The 23,794-nt window shown below is 44.2% G+C and overlaps 1 protein-coding gene across 1 annotated transcript in view; it reads right to left on the bottom strand.

The window, feature by feature from the left end:
* Positions 1–915: 915 nt before the first annotated feature.
* LOC131204679 (digestive cysteine proteinase 2-like) overlaps positions 916–23,794 on the bottom strand; it is a 68,716-nt gene continuing 45,837 nt past the window's right edge. Inside the window, exons 6-11 of the mRNA XM_058196180.1 lie at positions 19,191–19,386; positions 15,179–15,372; positions 12,426–12,517; positions 7,799–7,960; positions 5,439–5,628; positions 916–2,835 (exon numbers count right to left, since the gene is read on the bottom strand). Of these exons, the coding sequence (XP_058052163.1) occupies positions 2,648–2,835; positions 5,439–5,628; positions 7,799–7,960; positions 12,426–12,517; positions 15,179–15,372; positions 19,191–19,386 (1,022 nt within the window). The 3' untranslated portion in view covers positions 916–2,647. The remainder of the gene's footprint in view (positions 2,836–5,438; positions 5,629–7,798; positions 7,961–12,425; positions 12,518–15,178; positions 15,373–19,190; positions 19,387–23,794) is intronic.

The following is a 23,794-nucleotide window of genomic DNA, read 5'->3' as shown; positions in this document are numbered from 1 at the left end:
GTGGAATGTAGTCTGGATTCCCAGGGGGGAGGGGCAGCATTCCAGAGGAGCAAGAGGCAGCAAAGTTTAGGTAGTCTGGCTGGGAGAAAGAGAACCAGGAAGGTCTTTCCCAGGAGTTCTCAGAGTATATCTTTAATGGTGCAAGTAGTTTGCTTTAGTTTGGAAAGATTTCTGTCTACAGGTGAGGAATTGCTTAGAACAGGGGTCTCCAGCCTTGGCAACCTTAAGACTTGTGGACTTCAACTCCCAGAGTTCCTCAGCCAGCAAAGCTGGCTGAGGAACTCTGGGAGTTGAAATCCACAAGTCTTAAGGTTGCTAAGGTTGGAAACCCCTGGCTTAGAAGAAACTGTGTGTGTCCTTCTTGGTCTTTGAGCTGACATCCTAAGACTAAGCTAAGCATGTACCAAGCTTTACATGCTCTGAATGTACCGCAAAATCGACAAGAATTTGTTGATTTTGGGGTACATTTTCATATTCATATTTTAATCAGTCCAAGCTGATAAAACAAAAAACGCAATCGCTCCTGTGAAGGTGACATGTTCCTGGTTGGCTCAAGTCAATCATCATCAAGAAGATGATTAAATCTTCTTGCACAACCTCCATGTGTCACCTTTTTTTTGACCCTGACCTTTTGATTCCAAAAAAAAATGAATCCTCCTTTGATTATTATTCAGCTACACCATTAGAAAAGGCCTGGAATATGAGCGTAGGTAGTTTCAACACTTGTGTCTTTGGGGATTTGGTTCACCCCTGTGCCTTTCTTCCCAGGCAAATTTCCGAAGACTGCTGATGAAGGAGAATCTGGTGGTGTGTTTTTTTGTTTTTGTTTTTTTTTAAAAAAAACCTAGAATAGCGTTGTTCTTTTCCAAGTGACAGTCACACTTCTGAGCAGCTTGCCAGAAACCACACGAAATGTTTACATGGATATAAACTTGGTTTTATTTAAACACATAATGAAAATTATATTAAATTAGATCAATTACAGTAACGACTTATTTCCACGTTTTTATTTCCCCACCCACCCTTCTATTAAAAACTACAATTTAGCAGCAAGTTTTAGATAATTTTGCAGGTCATAGCTAAAGCTTTGGGGAATAAATGCAGCTCGGGGACTTTAGGCTATGCCATTAAAAAACAGATAGGCTTAAAAAAATGGCAGCATTTCTCTGTCTGTAATTGGTTTCAACAATAGACCTGTTAGCCAGTTAGCTAGTTAGTTAGTTGGTTAATAGATAGGTCTGGTATTACTCCAATGGAAGACCACAAGGACATCCAGGGATATAGGCTAGATTGGAAGAAGTCAATGGGAATCCCTTATCTATATCACGGCTCAGGAAACAACCTGCAAACATCAGAGGAATGTATATTCATTCCTATAAATATAGAATGAATTTTCCTTTTCCATATTTTTGGGAGAAAGTTTTAGGAAGATTTGGAGATATCTAAACTATTGGGGGGGGGGAAAGAGCTGAAATCCTGCTTACATTTTATTTTGGTGCTGCCAAGAAGGATGGACGTGGCGATTTTATTTATTTGGGGCACCCCTTCCCAGATTTTCAAGGCAAAACATCCATTGCAAAATGGCCTTTGTTGTCAAAAAACCCATCAAGGATAGCAACTAAGTTGTTCTAAAAAAAAAAAAAAGTACCTCTTGACTGGATGTTGAGGCATGGCAACTGGACTTCTTTCCTTTTTGGTTTGAAAGGTTTCACTGCTTCTCCAAATAGCTTCTTCAGTTAGATCAAGTTGGTTAGGGGGATCCCATATAACTGTGATGGCGAACCTATGGCATGCGTGCCACAGGTGGCATGTGTATCCATATCGGTGGGCACGTGAACTCAGCTCCTGATTTTCGGGCCTTCTGGGCTCACTGGAAGTAGGGAAACAGGCTGTTTCCTGCTTCCGGAGGGCCTCAGGCGGTGGTGGGGAAGGCCTCTTTTTCCCTCTCCCCAGGCTCCAGAGCCTTTCTAGGAGCTTGGGGAGAGGGAAAATGACCTTCCACACACCCCGGAGGCCCTCTGGAGGCCAGAAACGGCCTCCTGTCCCACCTCCTGTCCCACCAGAAGTTGGCAAACAGGCTGTTTCCAGCCTCCAAAGGGCCTCGGGGGCGGGGGGGTTGATAAGGCCATTTTCGCTCTCCCCAAGCTTCTAGAAAGGCTCTGGAGCCTGGGGAGAGAGAAATCGCGTGCCAGGAGCAGGAGGGGGGGTGTTGCACACGTATGCACAGAGCACATAGAATTATGGGTGTGGGCACGCATGCACAAGACCCTCCCTCCCCCCCTGATCCTGGCACACGATGGCAAAAAGGTTAGCTATCACTGCCATATAAGTTAGTTCGTTGGTTAATTAGAGGGGCCAACCTAACCAACTTCCTCAGGCCGAAGAAGCTACTTGGAGAAGCAGTGGAACGTTACAACCAGAAGGAAAAGAGGTCCAGTTGCCATGACTCAACTTCCAGACAACTCTACCTAGACGACCAAGAATTTTCATTGACATGTATGTCTTGAGTTTCTTCCAGTTCGATGATTTGAGATGAAGTCCAGGAGATGAGAAGAATGTGGCCCTGCTTCAGTAAAAGTAGGAAGAAAGGTCTGGATTTGCATTTTCTTTGAAATTGCCTGAAGGAATTGGCCAAGTCGTGCGCCCGTTAAGCAACAATTGGGAAAACAGCATCAGTAGTAACACCGCAGTTGTTGTCTTTCATGGACATGAGGATGTAACCATCGTTGCCCCAGTAGGTGGACCAGGAGTTCTTGATGAGCCAGTAAAGCTCTCCTTGAAGGACACCATAACCAACAGCCAGGACAGCATGATCTAGCTGGCCCCTCTTGTTTTCTAAAAAAAAAAGATGGGGAAAAAAAATAATCGACTCAGAACAAAATGGCGTCCTGATATGTGTACTTAGGGAAAAGAATGCACCACAGCTTCATTGAGGTTACATAGTGACCCAGGCTGGGACTTTTGAATCCTGGATTTACAGAACTTGTGAAGATTAAATGGTCCTGTTTATTACTGCAGTTATGAAAATGCAGAGTGCAGGCTTCACAACCGCAGTAATCAACAATGCAATTTCTCTGCTTCCCTCTCTCTCTCTCTCTCTCTCTCCCTCCCTCCCTCCCTCCCTCTCTCTCTCTCTCTTTATAGCTGTTCCGTGATTCACAATATTATCTTTTAGGGTTGTGAATTACAGTTAACCAATTGAGAATTCGGGAAACGTCAGTGTTATGACCACTGGCATCAAATAACGTCCATCAGCATTCTTTCTGCAATCCAAAATCTTTCTGCAAACACACACAAAACATCTACATATTCACTCCCCTCCCACCCCCAAACCAACATGCTTCTAAAAGTTTTATATAACCAATCATAAATGTCATTTTAAAAAAGAGTTTCCATTGGGAAATTTTACATTGAAAATTATTGGAAATATATAACGTTTCAAACAAATAGTTGTCCAATCTCTTCTTAAAAACCTCTGTGTTGGAGCACTCAAAACTTCTGGAGACAAATCTTTCCATCGATTAATTGTTCTCACTGTCAGGAAATTTCTTCTTATTTCTAGGTTCCTTCTCTCCTTGATTAGCCTCCATCCTTTGCTTCTTATCCTATCTCCAGGTAAGTTGATCCCCCTCTTCTTTGTGGCGGCTTCTTAGATATTGGAAAACTGCTATCATGTCACCCCTAGTCCTTAAACTAGACATAACCAATTCTTGTAACTGTTCTTCATATCTTTTAGCTTCCAGTCCCCTAATCATCTTTGTTGGTCTTTTCTTTTTTTTTTTTCTCTTTCTAGAGTCTCAACATCTTTTTTTATATCATAGTGATATCATAAGCTTAATGTGAACCGCTCCAATCTTGGTTGCAGAAAATATGACTTCAGTAACAGAGTTGTTAATGCCTGGAATGCACTACCTGACTCTATGGTCTCTTCCCAAAATCCCCAAAGCTTTAACCAAAAACTATCTACCATTGACTTCACCCCATTCCTAAGAGGTCTGTAAGGGGCGTGCATAAGAGCACCAGCATCCCTGCTGTCCCTGTCCCAATGTCCCCTTTGATTGTATCCAATTCGTATAGTTATTTTATACTTATGCTTATATATATGCTTATATATTGTATAGTTATGTCATGCTTATGCTTACATATACTGTTGTGACAAATAAATAAAATAAAATAAATAAAATAAGATGGCCTAGCTAGTAGTATCAGTTTGAATCTATTCTGGATTGGTGAGTGAGGAATGGGGAAAACCCCATTGGTTATACCTGCATTTGTTGTTTCTTAAGCTCTTTGGCACATCTATAACTAGACTTTTGAGAATGAATGGGATAATGGATTTACATATTGAAAAACAGGACTGTATCATCTGGAGAGTAATAGTCATAATTATGCTGCATACATAGCCAAATGAATCTTTAACACAGATCATTGGGTAGGTGGTCCGGCAGGACAATTCTCCCTTCTCAACCACCCTTGCTCAAGTTAATGCAACTGGGTATTCTTCAAAACTGGCATCTTTCTTTGCCCCACCCCCCCAGCTTGGGATGTTAAGGAAAACGGTAGTGATTTCATTCACAAAAGCAAGACATGCCATGTGTAATAAATTTATTATAACCATAATGAAAAAAATGAAAGCAAATAGCTGGAATGGCAGGGGAACGACTGCTGGCAAATTTTCTGCTAGACATTCTTCTATTCCCTGAACACATTCCCTGTAGACATTTTGGAAAGGGAGGGGGGGAGGAAGGAAGGAAGGAAGGAAAAATAAAGGGGGAGGGAGGGAAGGAGGAAAGAAAAGGGGAGGGAGGAAGGAAGAAAATGGGGAGGGAGGGAAGATAAAGGGGGAGAGAGGGAGGGAGGAAAAAAAAGAAAAAAGAAGAAAATGGGGAGGGAGGAAGGGAGGGAGGAAAGATAAAGGGGAAGGGAGGGAGGAAGGAAGGAAAGATAAAAGGGGAGAGAGAGAGGGGAAAGAAAATGGGGATGGAGGGAGGGAAGGCAGGAAGGAAGGAAGGAAGGAAGGAAGAGTTTTCTTCCTTCAGAGTGGAACCCAACTTAGCTGTAGAAAAAGGAAGGATCTGGCTGAAATATGACGCAAGTCGATTTCTCCTAAGGGCAGAATTTGGGCCCACTTCCTGCTAAGTATGAACTGCTCTTGGAATGTCATTTCAAAAATGCATCTTGATTTACCAGTTCCACCACATTAATATGGCAAGCTATGGATACTTCCACACAGCAATTCTTTTCGCTCCATCAATGTATTTAAGTCAACTGTGTCATTACGTCATTTTTGGTTTGCTAAACCCTGCTATAAATCTATAATAAAAATACATTAAAAACAACAACAACAACAACCATCAGAAGAAAATTGGCTCAGTCAGAGGCTTAAGGGAGGAGACATTGTGGAGGTCAGGCTGAGCAGGGGCTGCTCGGAAACTTACTGCATTTGGGCTCGTAGTAGACTCCATTAGAATAGAAAGAGAAGGTCCTGTGGGAGGCATCGATGCTGACAGAGACAGGACCGTGCTTGTAAATGGCGGCCTTCAGAGCAGTGGCGTTCCCAGAAGTGACATTGACGTAACCTGAGAGCTTGCTCACGAGGTGAGTCTCGTTGCTGTGACAGTAGCCATTCTGGTAGAAAGAGAGCAACACCCCATAGTCAAGTTTCCATTGGCTGTATTATTATTATTATTATTATTATTATTATTATTATTATTATTATTATTATTATTATTATTATTATTATATTCGCGGCGAAAGGTCCGAAGGTCAGGTATTTGGCGTAAACCAGGGGGAAGTTCATTCCAAAGAGTAGGAGCCCCCACAGAGAAGGATCTTCCCCTGGGGGCCACCAGCCGACATTGTTTGGCGGACGGCACCCTGAGAAGTCCCTCTCTGTGAGAGCGTACGGGACGGTGGGAGGCATGAGGTAACAGCAGGCGGTCCCGTAGCATCCATCCCACTTGACTTAGGGGCCTCTGGAGGCCCTCTACAAATGCAGGCAGTCCTCGACTTACAAACGTTCATTCAGTGACTGTTCCAAGCAGTGATGGGTTTCAAATTTTTTTACTACTGGTTCTGTGGGTGTGGCTTGGTGGGCATGGCTTGGTGGGCATGACAGGGGAAATATACTATAAAATCTCCATTCCCACCCCACTCCAGGAGAAGGATATTGTAAAATCTCCATTCCCAACCCACTCCAAGGGAAGGATACTGCAAAATTCCCATTTCCTCCTGATCAGCTGGGACTCGGGAGGCAGAGAATAGATGGGGGTGGGGCCAGTCAGAATTTTGACTACCGGTTCTCCGAACTACTCAAAATTTCCACTACCGGTTCTCCAGAATTGGTCAGAACCTGCTGAAACCCACCTCTGGTTCCAAGTTACAACGGCATTGAAAAAAGTGAAACCATTTTTTCCCCACAGTTACTGACCTTTGAAGCAACCCCATGATCATGTGATCAAAATTCATATGCTTGGCAACCGGTTCATACTTACGGCCGCCGCCGTGTCACAAGGTCACGTGATCTGCTTTTGCGACCTTCTGACCAGCAAAGTTGGAAGGGGAAGCCAGATTCCCTTAACAACTGTCTTACTAACTTAAAACGGAGGCTGTGACTCCCTTAACAACTGTGGCGGGAAAAGTCGTAAAATGGAGCAAAACTCACTTAACAAATGTCTCACTTAGAAACGTTGGGCTCAGTTATGGATGTAAGTTGTGGACTAAGTTTAAATAAATGCATAAAGATGCATCGACAAAAGCGATAGGGAAAAAAATAAATCCATGAATATCTATGCATACACAGATACATAACAGGATACATGCATGTCAGAATTAAATGCAGTCAGGTCATGGCATGAAAGAAATTAAATCTGGGTCCATTGTCACTTAGAACTCTCAGCATGCAACTGGTCATAAATTGAGGACCATCTGCTAAACAACTAATTCCCACAACGCTGTCAAACTATCTAGAAAGGCAGTATTACCATCATTATTCTCATCCTTCTTATTACCTATCTCCTTATCTTCTTCTGACTATAACTTTGTTGCTTGTATCTTACCACTTATATTGTCTACTTAGTATCCTGGTATGATTTATGTTGATAGCTTATTTAGTATCCATGAGTGTCACTAAGTGTTGTATCTAATGTTTTATGATGAATGTATTTTCACAATGACTATGCTAATGATCTGTCACTATTGTTGTATGAACCCTGAGAGCTTATGCACCAGAGACAAATTCCTTGTGTGTCTAATCACACTTGGCCAATAAAGAATTCCATTCCATTCCATTCCATTCCACTTCACTCGTCTAGTCTCGTCTAGTCCAGTCCATCCCATTCTCTCCTCTCCTCTCCCCTCCAGTGATGGGTTTCAAATTTTTTTACTACCGGTTCTATGGGTGTGGCTTGGTGGGCGTGGAATGGCTTGGTGGGAGTGGCAGGGGAAGGAAACTGTAAAATCTCCATTCCCTCCCCAGTCCAGGGGAAGGATACTGCAAAATCCCCATTTCCTCCCGATCAACTGGGACTCGGGAAGCAGAGAATAGATGCGGGTGGGGTAGTATTTACTAGTTCTTCGAACTATTCAAAATTTCCGCTACCGGTTCTCCAGAACTAGTCAGAACCTGATGAAACCCATCTCTTCTCCCCTCCCCTCCCATTCTATTCTAAGCTGGAAACAACTAGTTGCAACCAGCATCTCTTTCAGAGCAACTCTTAAGTCACAGCAATCTTTTCCACACAAGCAGAGGTCTTCTGGATGCCCCCTCCCAACTAACAGATGGGCCTCCGTTACTCACTTGTCCTTTGTAGGGCCCATAGGACTCAGTGGTGGCAATGCCGCCATGTTTCAGGATCCATTCAAATGCCTGCCACTCCTCACCACCATCGCAGGCGTAGTTCCCAAAACCCCAGGAGCAGTCGATGAGGATTTGTTGAGAGAGCGAGATGAGATGTCCCGTCTGGAGAAGAGAAGAAAACATAGTTTGTTCAGGCTTGGTTGCATTTCCTGGCAAGGGAGCAAAGCTTCCAATTGAGGTTCCTCACTGCATCAGAAAAATCACAGGGAAGTTTGTGTGTATAAGGTATTTCTTCTTTTACAGATAGCAGCCTCATCCTTTTCATTATAGCCCAGATAGTCCTCAACTTACAGCAGCTCATTTAGTGAGCGTTTGAACCAGGGGTGAAATTTTTTCCCTACCAGTTCTGTGGGTGGGGCTTAATGGGTGTGGCAGGGGAAGGATATTGCAAAATCCCCATTCCCTCCCTAGTCCTGGAGGAAGGATACTGCAATATCTCCATTCCCCCTCCACTCCTGGGGGAAGGATACTGCAAAATCTCCATTCCCACCCCACTCCTGGGGGAAGGATACTGCAAAATCCCCATTTCCTCCCTAGTCCTGGGGGAAGGATACTGCAAAATCCCCATTCCCTCCCTAGTCCTGGAGGAAGGATACTGCAATATCTCCATTCCCTCTCCACTCCTGGGGGAAGGATACTGCAAAATCTCCATTCCCTCCCCACTCCTGGGGGAAGGATACTGCAAAATCCCCATTCCCTCCCCACTCCTGGGGGAAGGATACTGCTGTATCGCTGTGCTTTGCAAAACAATAATCTTTCTTTTCATGAAGGAGGGTCACTCTAGTGCAGGGGTCTTCAACCTTGGTCACTTTAAGACTTGTGGACTTCAACTCCCAGAGTCCCTCAGACAGCAAAGCTGGCTGAGGAATTCTGGGAGCTGAAGTCCACAAGTCTTAAAGTTGCCAAGGTTGGAGACTCCTGCTCTAGTGGCATCCTTTGTAATCCTGAACAGCACAGAGTTCTGTGGAATATGAATGACAAAATAAGGGTAAAAGCCGATTAAATTATTATAAATACCAGAACCACCATTGGCCCCAGAAATTAGGGAACTGATTTTTATTTTTTTTTCCCCTAGCCTTGGCCAGGAAGTGTGGGCTCAGCTCAGGAATTCGTTCTCTCTGTAGGAACAATTTTAATCTTTCTGGCTTTGTTCGGTTTGATTGCTAGAGCTGCTGCTTTCTTCTTTAAAAAGGGGGGAAATCTCAACGGTATAATTTAGAAGACTATAGCTGGAGCAACTTTTCAATAGTAACTTTTGAATATTACGTGGGGTAGGGGGTTTTTGGGTTTTGTTTTGGCTTTAAAAAAAATAAAAATAAAAGCAGTCCCCAAAAGCCTTACTCAGAACTCACCATGACATTGTTTGGTGTTTCTAAGGATCCTTAGAAAGTGTTTCTAAAAGGGCTGTGTAGTGCATCCAATTTGAAGAAATACTTTGGAACGTGTGTTTGGAATTACGACGAATGCGGCAGCTTTCCCAACTGAGCCCACAGTTCTGCAGTCGTTCGATGTCTTTTGTGCAAAATAACCGACGGAATAGAAATAGAGGTCATACTTGGTAGATTTGTTGGCTGTACCGGTAGTCCTCGACTTACGGCCACAACGGAGCCCAACGTTTATGTTGCTTAAGTGAGTTTTGCCCCATTTTATGACCTTCCTGGCTACGGTTGTTAAGTGAATCACTGTAGTTGTTACTTTAGCCACATGGTTGTTAAGTGAATCTGGCTTCCTCCTTGACTTTGCTTGTCAGAAGGTTGCAAAAGGGGATCCTATAAGCCAAGGATCTGTGACCATCATAAATATGAACTAGCTGCCAAGCATCTGAATTTTGATCACGTGACCATGGGGACGCGGCAACACTTGTGTTCAAAATGGTCATATTTCCAGTGTCATCGTAACTTTGAATGGTCATGAAACGAACTGTTGTAAGTGGAAGACTACCTCCACATAATGGAACACATAATGTTCTCTATAACAGGGGTCTCCAACCTTGGCAACTTGAAGACTTGGGGACTTGAAGACTTGGGGACTTCAACTCCCAGAATTCCTCAGCCAGCTTTGCTGGCTGAGAAATTCTGGGCCTTCAAGTCCCCAAGTCTTCAAGTTGCCAAGGTTGGAGACCTCTGCTCTATAAAATATGCCTGACAAGCCCCAGGCAAAATTAGAAGCAACCATATTATGTGTTAGTAAGCTCTATGACCCAAGCAGTTGGATTGGATTCTAACAGAGGTTGGCAACTATAGGCCTTTACGATTTGTGGACTTCAACTCCCAGAATTCCTGAGCCAGCCAGGAATTCTGGGAGTTAAAAGTCCATAGGTTGTTAAAGACCTGCAGTTGTTCAACCCTGGACTATAATGTTGATTCTCTGTTTTGGCTTACAGCAGTGCTTCTCAATTATTTTCTGTCATGCCCCCCTAGGAAGAAGAAAACATTTTTCGCGCCCCCCGCGCGACTGTAAATAGTATCATTATTAAAAAAAACTTTAACCTGCAAAACAAGGGTTTTGGACAGCCAATCAGATGCTCCCGTTGTTCTCTAATTGGATACAGAGACATAAACACGGGGCTTAGCTTGTTATGACAGTGTTTGCCGAGGTCAAACGCGCCCCCCTTTACGGAGCCTCGCACCCCCCCTGGGGGGCGCGCCCCACTATTTGAGAAGCACTGGCTTACAGTATTATGAGGATGGAGCCAGTCTCAAAATGCTAATCTTGAACTATGCTGTATAACCATTCTAAAATATTATTAGGTATTCGTAATTAAGTGCATTAGTCAAAGCAATTAAATTAGGAAGAGGAACTGAATTAATTTCTCTTTGCTTATGTAAAAACTAATGGTTGGAACAAACCATTTATGCTTGTTAAAACAAACTACTTAAAGAACTTAGTTGAAACAGTTTGGCAACTTTAGTTATGTTCCTCTGTAGATTTTTTGGGGGGGATTTTATTTCCTTCTGCAAACTTATTGATAAAAGTCATCCATTATTCTATATCCATGTTTAGCCCAGTTACTTATGTTATTTTTCTTTCGTTACTGATGTAATGCATAATGTTTATTCTGTAATTTCTAGTAGTGATATTCGTTGGAAACAAGACCAGGATAATAATTATCTCTGTCTCTTTCTCTATCCCTGTCTTCATCTCCATGTAAAAAAAATGTTCAGACTCTAGAAAGAATGCAGAGAAGAGCAATAAAGATTATTAGGGTACTGGAGGCTAAAACATATGAAGAACTGTTGCAGGAACTGGGTATGTCTAGTTTAATGAAAAGAAGGACTGGGAGAGACATGATAGCAGTGTTCCAATATCTCAGGGGCTGCCACAAAGAAGAGGGAATCAAGCTATTCTCCAAAGCATCTGAAGGCAGGACAAGAAGCAATGGGTGGAAACTAATCAAGGAGAGAAGCAACTTAGAACTAAGGAGAAATTTTCTGACAGTTAGAACAAATAATCAGTGGAACAACTTGCCTCCAGATTCCAGAAGTTGTGAATGCTCCAACACTGGAAGTTTTTAAGAAGATGTTGGATAACCATTTGTCTGAAGTGGTATAGGGTTTCTTGCCTAGGCAGGGGGTTGCATTAGAAGACCTCCAAGGTTCCAACTCTGTTATTCTATTCTATTAATATTAATCTAATCTATATCTATATATCATCTATATCTATACCTTTATATATCTATATCCCTGTATCTATATCTATCTATCAATATGATGACAGATATTGACAATTGAAGAACCAGTTTGGTATAGTAGTTAAGGTGCTGGCCTAGAAACCAGGACAATGTGAGTTCTAGTCCCTTAGGCATGAAAGCCAGCTGAGTGACTTTGGGCCAATCCCTCTAGCTCAGCCCACCCTATCCCACAGAGTTGTGGGGAAAACAGGAAGAGGAAGGAGTATTAGGTATGTTCACTGCCTTGAGTTAAAGGGATAAAAATAGATAGATAGATAGATAGATAGATAGATAGATAGATAGATAGATAGATAGATAGAGGGACGGACAGACAGGCAGACAGACAGACAAATAGTGGTTCTTTGGCACCCTACATGAGAAGTATGCAAAGCATTGGGGATGCAAAATTTTCCAGTCTTGAAACATTCTACTGCATGTTCAAGATCTCAATTCTCCCTTCCAAACAATTAGCATGAACGTATTTTGGAACAGGGTATTTTGAATTTGAAGTGTTTTGCACACTCCTAACCAGGGGTGCTATTCAGCAGGTTCTGACAGGTTCTGGAGAGCCGGTAGCAGGAATTTTGAGTAGTTCAGAGAACCGGCAAATACCACCTTTGGCTGGTCCCAGGAGTGGGGAGGGAAATGGGGATTTTGTAGTATCCTTTCCCCAGCAGTGGGGAGGGAATGGAGATTTTGCAATATCCTTCACCTGGTGTGGGGAGGGAAATGGAGATTTTGCAGTATCCTTCCCCTGCCACACCCACCAAGCCACACCCACCAAGCCACACCAGGCCCACCAAGCCACGCCCACAGAACTGGTAGTTAAAAAAAATGAATCCCACCACTGCTCCTCACCAACATCTTCCAAATCCTAAGGAAGGAAGCAGTTCCTACCTTAAGGAAGAGAGCTCCTTCAAGGGATCCTGTAGTAGAAAAACTCCAGCAGGACCCGCACACAGCCTGATCTTTGACAGGCGTCACTGCCCCTGGAAAGAGCAAAGAGAAATTTTTGCACGCTTGCCTTGCCATCCTCCTGCGCGCCTCCTGTTATGCTGTTGACCTTCAAATGCTGCCAAACAAGACCTGAATCCCATACCTTTTTTTAATTTTGCAATAGTAAAAATCCAAAGGATATCTAGAACAATGTTTAGCTTTCATTCACCCCAGGGGTGGGTTCTACTTATCTTTACTACCGGTTCACATTGTGTGTGTGTGCTCTTCTGCGCATGCACAGAAGAGTTTTGATGACGTTTGGGTCAGTGGGTGGAGCCTCCCGCCGGTTTTACTACCGATTCTATAGAACCGGTCCGAACCGGGGGCAACCCACCACTGATTCACCCACCCTGGAAGAATCAAGTTTTTAATTTTTGTCTTGCATTTTCTATCTATGCCATTTACCATTTGTACCTAGATCTACTCTTTGTCACATCAGGTGAGGACTAAGGCTATTTCTCCATTAGTGATTTTCAAAATCTTCTAGTATTCCCCAACTATCACTGGTGATTTGAAGCCTGTTCTCGTTATTGTTGTTTTGGTATAGTAATGGTTGAATGATTCTAGAACAGGGGTGTCAAACTCAAGACCTGCGGGGTGCTTAGATCTGGCCTGCGGGGCTGCCCTGAAAACCGTTTTCAGCCGGGGTGGGGGTGGGGGCCTCCTCCAGACCTCTGCCAGTGAAAACACAGAGGGCTATCGAAACAAACTAAAAAACAACACAAAAAGAGAAATGTTTCCTCTTTTGCATTTGAGCATGCAAGAAAGGACAGGAAAGGAGAAGGGGAAAGAGGAAGCTCAAGGGAAAAAGAAGGGAGGATGGGAAGAGAGCAAGGAAGGAAAAAGAAGGAAAGAGGGGAAGGGAGAAGAAAGGAGAATGAGGAGGGAAGGAAAAAGAAGAAAAGGAAGGGAGGGAGGGAGGGAGGGAGGAAGGAAGGAAGGAAGGAAGGAGATTATAATGAGAGTGAGGGAGGGCCTCAGGGAAGTCCTGCCTTAGCACTTGGCCAACATGGGTGTCCCTGACACAAGTGACATTGAGCTGGCCATGCTCCCGCCCCGGCCCCCTGAGGTGAAACAGAACCCTGATGCAGCCCTCAATGAAATTGAGTTTGACATCCCTGTTCTAGAACAGGGTTCTCCAACCTTGGTCCCTTTAAGACTTGTGGACTTCAACTCCCAGAGTTCCTCAGCCAGCTCACAGAGTTCCTCTGGCAGAGTTCCTCAGCCAGTCCACAAGTCTTAAAGGGACCAAGGTTGGAGAACCTTGTTCTAGAAGACACAATATCTGGGTGAAGACGTAGTCCAAGTGAACAATCAGCAAAAACACCCTATTATTAATTACAACTAAAAGGAGTAGAAGGAAAATTAGAACACTACTATACTGTAGTTTGGAAAGAAATAACAAAAACAGTGTCGGAAAAGGAAGAGAATCCCATCCCCTGAATGAAAACTATAATAAAAAAAACAAAACAAAAAGTCAGGAAACTGATTTATTCCTAACATCCAACCACACACGCTTGTTGGTTTCCAGCTTACAGTGAAGGACAAAGCCAAACCTTGGAGTTGGTAAATCATTCTTAATGGCTGTGTGATGTTGGAACGAGGCCACGATGGCTGAACAAGTAAGTGGCCTCGTGGCGAGAGGGGTGGCAATTTTTTTTACAATAAATAAAGAATATAAAGATTTATAACTGTCTATTTTTCACCTCAGGTGAATTCAGTGGCAATAGAGAAATAGAAGGTTGGCTAGAGATACAGGTGTACAGGTAGTCCTTGACTAACCATAGTTTGTTTAGTGACCGTTTGAAGCAGGGATGGTATTCACATACCTTCGCTACCATTTCGCAAATGTGCACACGCACCTTGTGCGCATGCGCAGAGTGTCCAAAATGGGACATGATGACATCTGGGCGGGTGGGTGGAGCCTCCCGCAACTGCCGCTACCAGTTCACCCGAACTGGATAGACCAGGCTGAATACCACCACTGGTTTGAAGTTACAACAGCACTGAAAAAGTGACATAACCATTTTTCACACTTTGAAAGTGTGAAAATACACTATGATTGTTGTAGCATCCTCATGGTCACGTGATCAAAATTCAGCAATTGACTCATATTTATGATGGGTTGCCGTATCCTGGGGTCACGTGATCATCTTTCGTGACTTTCTGACCAGCGGAATCAATGGGAAAGTCAGACTGACTTAACAACCGGGTTACTAACTTAAAAACTGCAGTGATTCACTTGCCACAATGGTGGCAAGAAAGGGCGTAAAATGGGCCAAAACTCACTTAACTGTCTCGCTTAGCAACATAAATTTTGGGCTCAATTGTGGCCGTAAGTCGAGGACTACCTGCATTGAAGACGAGGCAACATGGCTGAGAAAGAGGAAAAAGTTAGACAATGAGTCATGGTTGATGCAAGATTTAGAAGCTTCCCAGCTCCAGAATGACTCTGGATGACTTAAAATAGAAAAGTAATAAACAGAGCTAAGGGTTCAGACAAGCTACACAAAACCACCCATCCATGGTACCACCAAAACCCTACGCCAAGGTCTGGAAGACTCATCTGTGCTGCTTAATGACTGTCACAAAGATTGACTTGAGTTGACTCATCTTTTATTAACCAATGTTCTTCCCAAACCAGCAATATGTACCATAGAGTCGCCAGTCCAAACTTTCTGGCAAGATGAGCCCTGTGTAGATCTCCTCAGGGAAGGGCAGCCCCTTGTTGGGTGTCGTGCTCTTGAGTTTCCCCCTCATCACAGCCATCTCTTCCAGGGTGAGATCAGCCAGGTGATTCAGGGCCAGCTTAAAGGGAAGGTTGGCTCGATTCTTGGAATGGACGAACCTGGGGAAGGAGGAGGAAGGAAACAAGAGCTAAGCCAGGTACTATATATCATCTCACTTTCTGACCCTTAAAGCAGTGGTGAAATCCAAATTCTTTTTACTACCATTTCTGTAAGCATGGCTTGGTGGGCGTGGCAAGGGAAGGATACTGCAAAATCTCCATTCCCACCCCAGTCCTGGGGGAAGGATATTGCAAAATCTCCATTCCCACCCCACTCTGGGGCCAGCCAGAGATGGTATTTGCCAGTTCTCTGAACTACTCAAAATTTCCGCTACCGGTTCTCTGAACTGCTCAAAATTTCTGCTACCAGTTCTCCAGAACCTGTCAGAACCTGCTGGATTTCCCACCTGCCTTAAAGGTCCCTCGGTCCGAAGATCAATCTGGGTCGAGAGAGTCAACGCATAACGGACTCCCACTGAAAAGGCATTCTCTCTTTTCTTTCTTATACAAATTGTGCTTTCTTCACCTTCTTGATGAAGAAGAAACAATTGAAATTGAAGATATGGTCCACATGTTGGGCTTGTACCTTCACAAAATGGTGGACATGCTTTCTGGCTTCTCCTAGAACCCTTAGGGACTAGAAAGCAAATAGCAATAGCAATAGCACTTAGACTTATATACCACTTCACAGTGCTTTACAACACTCTCTGAGCAGTTTATAGAGTCAGCATATTGTCCCCAACAATCTGGGCCCCTATTTTACCGCCCTCAGAAGGATGAAAGGCTGAGTCAACCTTGAGCAGGTGAGAATCAAACTCTTGGCAATGGAATGGAGAGTTAGCCTGCAATACTGCATTCTAACCATCATACCACCATAGCTCTTAAGTGTGGCCCCACCACAATGGTGACATCCAATTTTTTTTACTACTGGGCGTGGGAGTGGCTTGGTGGGTGTGGCAGGGGAAGGATACTGCAAAATCTCCATTCCTACCCCACTCCTGGGGGAAGGATATTGCAAAATCTCCATTCCCATCAATGGTGGGTTTCAAATTTTTTTACTACCGGTTCTGTGGGTGTGGCTTGGTGGGGGGGTCACATGGCTTGGTGGGCGTGGCTTGGTGGGCGTGGCGGGAGAAGGATACTGTAAAATCTCCGTTCCCACCCCACTCCAGAGGAAGGATACTGTAAAATCTCCATTCCCTCCCGATCTGCTGGGACTCGGGAGGCAGAGAATAGATGGAGGTGGGGCCAGTCAGAATTTTTATTACCGGTTCTCTGAACTACTCAAAATTTCCGCTACCGGTTCTCCAGAACTGGTCAGAACCTGCTGAAACCCACCTCTGATTCCCACCCCATTCTGGGGCCAGCCAGAGGTGGTATTTGCTGGTTCTCCGAACTGCTCAAAATTTCCGCTATCGGTTCTCCAGAACCTGTCAGAACCTGCTGGATTTCATCCCCTGCCCCACCGATTTTCAGACTCTCAAGTATCCAGGCTTGACTTCTGGATGAGTTTTTTTCAACCTTCACTTTTGGTACCTTACAAGCACTTTTGGCACTGGTTCTAGGCCTTGTTCAATTGCTCCTTGTTTTGACAAGTGTTGTTTTATAATGTTCTTGATTATACATTTCAATCTCAGATGTAAACTAACGTGATACTAAAAGATAACAACGGATTGGTTTACATGCTAATGCCTCCAGTGAAGCAGAAACTCAAAACTTGGCTGGTGAGATGGGAGAAGAAGAGTTCACCTTGCTGCAAATGCCTTTGTACAAACGGCAATGAAAGCCTTTGAACTTGTGTTAAAATGGCACGGCAGAGCTAAAGTCAGAATATTAAGGAATAGTAAAGAGAAAAGAACGCAACCAACTATTTGTAGAATGTATCTTTCAAATCTTTCCTCTAATAATGAGCACATTTACCGATTATGGAGAAAGCTCACCTGATGTAGCCAAGATACCTGCATATGTTTTCTGTCAGAATACAGAATAACAGAGTTGGAAGGGACCTCAGAGGTCTTCTAGTCCAACCCCCTGCTCAGGCAGGAAACCCTACACCGTTTCAGACAAATGGTTGTCCAATCTCTTCTTAAAAGCCTCCAGCGTTGGAGCACCCACAACCTCTGGAGGCAAGTCGTTCCACTGATTAATTGTTCTGTCAGGAAATACCTCCTTATTTCTAAGTTGGTTCTCTCCTTGATTAATTTCCATCCATTGCTTCTTCTCCTGCCTTCTGGTGCTTTGGAGAATAGGTTTACCCTAGCCTGCAGATCTCTAATATAATGCCTCTCCCTTCACCTTACAACAAATGAAAAGGATTCATTTCTTTGAATTGAAAGGATTACTTTAATCTGAGCATGGATTCAATCCTGAATTCAATATTCCTCCTTCTTCCCTTTTCCTTATTAAAGGCTTGTTATTGTTGCATACCGTTCCATTATAAATGAGCAAAACCAGAAGTGGGTTTCAGCTGGTTCTGACCAGTTCTGGAGAACCGATAGCGGAAATTTTGAGTAGTTCGGAGAATACCACCTCTGGCTGGCCCTGCCCCCATCTATTCTCTGCCTCTGGAATCCCAGCTAATTGGGAGGAAATGGGGATTTTACAGTATCTTTCCCCTGGAGTGGGGTGGGAATGGAGATTTTATAGTATCCTTCCCCTGCCATGCCCACCAAGCTACACCCACCGAACTGGTAGTAAAAATTTTTGAAACCCACCACTGTTTACCTCCCTCTTCTTTGTGGCAGCCCTTCAAATATTGGAACATTGCTATCATGTCATCCCCAGTCCTTCTTTTCATTAAACTACTTCTTTTCTCCTCTGGCGCAGTGGTTAGAGTGCAGTACTGCAGGCTACTTCTGCTGCCTGCCAGCTGCCTGCAATTTGGCAGTTCAAATCTCACCAGGCTCAAGGTTGACTCAGCCTCCCATCCTTCCGAGGCGGGTAAAATGAGGACCCAGATTGTTGGGGGCCTTAGGCTGACTCTGTAAACCGCTTAGAGAGGCCAGTAAAAGCACTGTGAAGCGGTATATAAGTCGAAGTGCTATTGCTATTGCTATAAAAGGCCTGAAGCTGCCCATCGTTTCACTCCAAGGACCCTCAGCTCAGCCAGCCCTGAATATTGAAAAACACAACCAGAAAGCAGAAGACAATGACAACTGCTCAACTGAGAGAGCCCCCTCAGCAAAATAGATATTATGAACCGCAGTGGCGCGTGGTTAGAGTGCAGCACTACAGGCTACTTCTGCTGATCACCGGCTGCCAGCAGTTGGCAGTTCGAACCTCACCAGGCTCAAAGTTGACTCAGCTTTCCATCCTTCCGAGGTGGGTAAAATGAGGACCCAGATTGTTGGGGGCTGACTCTGTAAACCGCTTAGAGAGGGCTGGAAAGCATGTGAAGCGTATATAAGTCGAAGTGCTATTGCTATTGCTATAAAAGGCCTGAAGCTGCCCATCGTTTCACTCCAAGGACCCTCAGCTCAGCCAGCCCTGAATATTGAAAAACACAACCAGAAAGCAGAAGACAATGACAACTGCTCAACTGAGAGAGCCCCCTCAGCAAAATAGATATTATGAACCGCAGTGGCGCGTGGTTAGAGTGCAGCACTACAGGCTACTTCTGCTGATCACCGGCTGCCAGCAGTTGGCAGTTCGAACCTCACCAGGCTCAAAGTTGACTCAGCTTTCCATCCTTCCGAGGTGGGTAAAATGAGGACCCAGATTGTTGGGGGCTGACTCTGTAAACCGCTTAGAGAGGGCTGGAAAGCATGTGAAGCGGTATATAAGTCTAAGTGCTATTGCTATTGCTTTCCTGTCCTTCTACCAGCCTCCCTCCCTCCCTCCCTCCCTCCCTCTGCCTCTTCTCTTGAGGCTTTGCACACCTCATGTTGTGGGTGAAGGTGTGTTTCCGATGTTCCATCTCCTGCTCAGTGTCATAGCTCTTTCCAAAGCGTTTTCTGTAGTGGTGGAACAGACTGTGAGCGCGATCCTCCTGTCCACCAACGAAGTCAGCCATTGGATTGGCCATGATTTGGTGCTCTGTGGAATCTCCTGGCAGCTCATCACACAGTTTTGTTTCTAGGGAGGAAGAGCAACGTATACGTGGATGTCAGAATACTCATGGAGCACCAAAATGCAATAGTCCAATTCACAAATCCAGAGAAATATTCTGAAACCAGGGAATCCAAAGAATTCTAAGGGATGGCTTTACTACAGGTATGTTCACTGTCTTGAATTTTGTGTAAAAACGTGGGATAAAAAATTAAATAATGAGGATAACATGCAGCTTTAAGCCACATTGCTCTCTTTCGTAGGAATACATTATTCCTAGCTGACACGATCCAAGTTGCCAAACATCAAATCAATATAGGAACACAGAGAAGGGAAGGGCAAACAGCCCCAGGCCAGAAAGTCATTAAAAGATCATATAAATTTCCAAGTGCCTTAAGCAAGTGGCCTACGGAGAGGGTGGAAATTGTATCTGAAGCTCTGTAATACAAGCCATAAAATCTGTCCAAATTAACATCGTATAATATCCCTGTGAACTCCCTTGGCCCTGATAGGGTGGAATGCAAGAAGAAAGGAGAAGGAGAAGAAGAAGAAGAAAAAGAAGAAGAAGGAGAAGGAGAAAAAAAGGAGGAGGAGGAGGAGGAGAAGAAGAAAACAAAAAAGAAGGAGGAGGAGAAGGAGAAAAAGAAGGAGGAGGAGAAGGAGAAGGAGAAAAGAAAAGAAAAGAAAAGAAAAGAAGGAGGAAGAGGAGGAGGAGGAGGAGGAGGAGAAGGAGGAGAAGGAGGAGAAGAAGAAGAAGAGAAGAAGAAGAAGAAGAAGAAGAAGAAGAAGAAGAAGAAGAAGAAGAAGAAGAAGAAGAAGAAGAAGAAGAAGAAGAAGAAGAAGAAGAAGAAGAAGAAAGGGGGGAAAAGCCATAAAATCTGTCCAAATTAACATTGTATAATATCCCTGTGAACTCCATTGGCCCTGATAGGGTAGGATGGAAGAAGAAAGGAGAAGGAGGAGAAGGAGGAGAAGGAGGAGAAGAAGAAAGAAGGAGGAGGAGAAAGAGGAGGGAGAGGGGGAAGGGGAAGGAGGAAGAGAAGCCTTTTCATTTGGGTGTTTCAGTTTTGGCTTGTGCTGCTAGGAACAGGAGCCTGTGGAGGTGAAAAATGGCAATTGGAAGCCAATATAACTGTTGAGGTTTGCAAGCTCAAAGGGCCACAGAAAGAAATAAGGAAATTGTGTTATCCCAGTTCAGAAAACTGTCGGCTGTTTGCTGTTATTGCTATGCTGTTCCTCTTTTTAGAGGCAGTCTTCAACTTGTGACCTCAATTGAGATCAGAATTTCTGTTGCCAAACAAGGCAGTTGTTGAGCCATGCCTGATTTTACGATTTTTATTTTTTTTTGCTGTGGTTCTTAAACAACTCACTGCAGTCATTAAGTGAATTTAGCCAATCTGGCTTCCCCCATTGTCAAGAACAGGAGTCTCCAACCTTGGTCCCTTTAAGACTTGTGGACTTCAACTCCCAGAGTCCCTCAGCCAGCAAAGCTCTGGGAGTTGAAGTCCACAAGTCTTAAAGGGACCAAGGTTGGAGAGCCCTCGTCAAGGACATGCAACACACTCCAACTGTTCAATTATATAAAATAGAAAAGGCCATTCAGGAGGGATGTCAGCTGGTCAAGAGAAGAAGGCTCATCCTAAGAAGCTTCATCTTTAGAGAGCCCCATAGCTGGGCATTCTGAATCAGAAGTCTTCAAACTTGGCAGTTTTAAGACTTGTGGACTTCAAGAGCATAGCTGGCTGGAGAATTCTGGGAGTTGAAGTCCACAAGTCTTAAAGCTGCCAAGTTTGGGGATCCCTGTTCTAAATGATGGCATCACCTCCTATAAAATAGCCTGACCCCATTTATATGAATCACCATTTCTCGGATGAAACCATTCCCGCAGAGAAGTGAAGTGGGACAGAATATTTGGGGGAGATATTAAATTTGGGATCCGCCCCAGTTGGGTTCCGTCGATATGATTTACATTGTTTTCTCTTTGTTCCGTTGTTCTCAATCCTTATTTTTGCTCTAGGCTGTTCACAGCTGTTTCAAGTGGAGTGGCACAGAAATGTCAGGGACGAATAAAGAAACAAATAAGCAAGCAGATTAAAGAGAATTTAAAGAGCTATTGAACGCCCGGCATCCTAGCCACCCGAGAAATGGACCAAGTTAGTAAGCCCGCAAAGCTGGCAAAAAGATGTCCATTGCTTATGTTTTTGAGGACAAGAACTCAAAGCAGAGTTTGCTATAGACCAGTGATTCTCAAGGTTGGCTGCTTGAAGAGGTGTGGACTTCAACTCCCAGAATTCTTCAACCAGAACATGGATGCTGAAGTCCACACTTCTTAAAGTTCCCAAGGTTGAGAAACACTGCTATATAGGCCATGTAGAAATATCATCATCATTATCATCTTTTTTTAGCATTCTATTTATTTATTTATTTTATTTGTCGAGTACATATTAGATAATATATATAAGCATTTATTGGATACATAAAATGAATATAATTAAAGGGAACATTAGGACAGGGACGGTAGGCACGCTGGTGCTCTTATGCACGCCCCTTACAGACCTCTTAGGAATGGGGTGAAGTCAACAGTAGCCAGCCTAAGGAGGGTTTTGGGATGAAACCACAGAGTTTGGTAGTGCATTCCAGGCTTTGACCACTCTGTTGCTGAAGTTGTATTTTCTGCAATCGGATTTGGAGCGGTTCACTTTAAGTTTGTATCTATTGTGTGTTCGTGTATTGTTGTGGTTGAAGCTGAAGTAATCATTGACAGGTAGGACATTGTAGCAGATGATTTTATGAGCTATGCTCAGATCAGACCGAAGGCGGCCTAGTTCTAAATTTTCTAAGCCCAAAATTTCATGTCTGGTGGCATAAGGTATTTTGTTGCGAGCAGAGGAGTGGAGGACTCTTCTTGTGACATATTTCTGGACATGTTCAATTGTATTAATGTCCGATATGCAGTGCGGGTTCCAGACAGACGAGCTGTATTCAAGAATTGGTCTAGCAAATGTTTTGTATGCTCTGGTTAGTAGTGTAATATTACCGGTTGAGACAACAGGTTGGATTAGAAATGCCCCTACACCTTAGCATTTTACCTCATCTCACCTTGTCAAGCCATTGTATACTTTTGTGAGAGTCAAGACCATGGACCCTGTAGAGCAGGGGTGTCAAACTCAATTTCATTGAGGGCCGCATCGGGGATGTGTTTGACCTCGGAGGGCCTGGCGGGGAGTGATTTGGCCTGCAAAATGTTGCAGGAGGCTCTGGAGACTGAAAATGACCAGCAGAGGCACCATGGGCCAGTCCCCTGATATTTCCAGATTTAAGCCTTGAATTTGACACCCCTGCTGTAGAGTGATTGTCTACTCTTAGAACAAAAAGCATTTCCTAAGACTGAGCAATACCTGCAGAGGTGCTCTTGCTAATTCTACTGTGCACTTACAATGGTTCATTTAGTGACAGTTCAAAGTTACAACAGCACTGACGAGAGTGACCGTTTCTCATGCTTATGACCCTCGCAGCATCCTCTTGAATGATGCTGTGATCCAAATTCAGAAGCTTGGCCACTGACTCATGTTTATGACGGTTGCAATGTCCCAGGGTCACGTGATCCCCTTTTGCGACCTTCGAACAAGCAAAGTCAATTGGGAAGCCAGATTCGCTTAACAACCATGTTACTAAATGAACAGTTGCAGTGATTCACTTAACTGTGGCAAGAAAGGTTGTAAAATGGAGCAAAATTTGCTTTAAAAACTATCTTGCTTAGTGACAGAAAACTTGGGCTCAATTACGGGTTGTAGGTCGAGGAATACCTGTTATTTAAGATTTCACAAGGCTCATATTCTGGCAGACACATAAAACAACAACAACAAGAAGCCAGGCTACCTTATGCCAGGTTAGACTACAAATGGGTTTTAGAATGATGGTGTCGTGTCCCACTCCTCCGCTGACGACCGGGTCAGGGAAATCCGAATCAGGCGTGCCTCTGCAGCTCTGCCAAAGTTCTAGCAAAGTTATCAAGGCAGGCAGGAGACCAGAAAGTGACTTCAGCAAGATATGTTAGACTTTGCTTGACTCAGAGAATGCCAGAAAGCAGATCCTTTATATAGGCCATGGGGTGTGGCTCCATGACTCAGCACTTATCCAGGCCTGCCCCTCCCTTCCTTCTGTCGCCGCCGCCTATCAATTCTTCTGAAGCAAGGGCCACTCCAGTCTGCAGCTGTTGGTAATTGACCTTCCTCAGGCTCACATGCTGTGGGGGAGGGGGAGGGGTCTAGTTGCTCCGTTTGCCTGGACATGGAGCCAGAGCTGGGGGCTGGAGGTACTTCTTCCTCCTCAGCCTGTCTGGGCATGGAGCCAGGGCTGGGGCCGGGAGGCATGCTAGGACATTCCTCAGCGTTCGGAAGCAGATAAGAAGGCCCCGGCTGCAGTGAAAGCGGGC

The sequence above is a fragment of the Ahaetulla prasina genome, chromosome 10 (genome assembly GCF_028640845.1).
Source record: "Ahaetulla prasina isolate Xishuangbanna chromosome 10, ASM2864084v1, whole genome shotgun sequence".
Taxonomy (NCBI): domain Eukaryota; kingdom Metazoa; phylum Chordata; class Lepidosauria; order Squamata; family Colubridae; genus Ahaetulla; species Ahaetulla prasina.
This window is presented reverse-complemented; position numbering and strand designations above follow the sequence as displayed.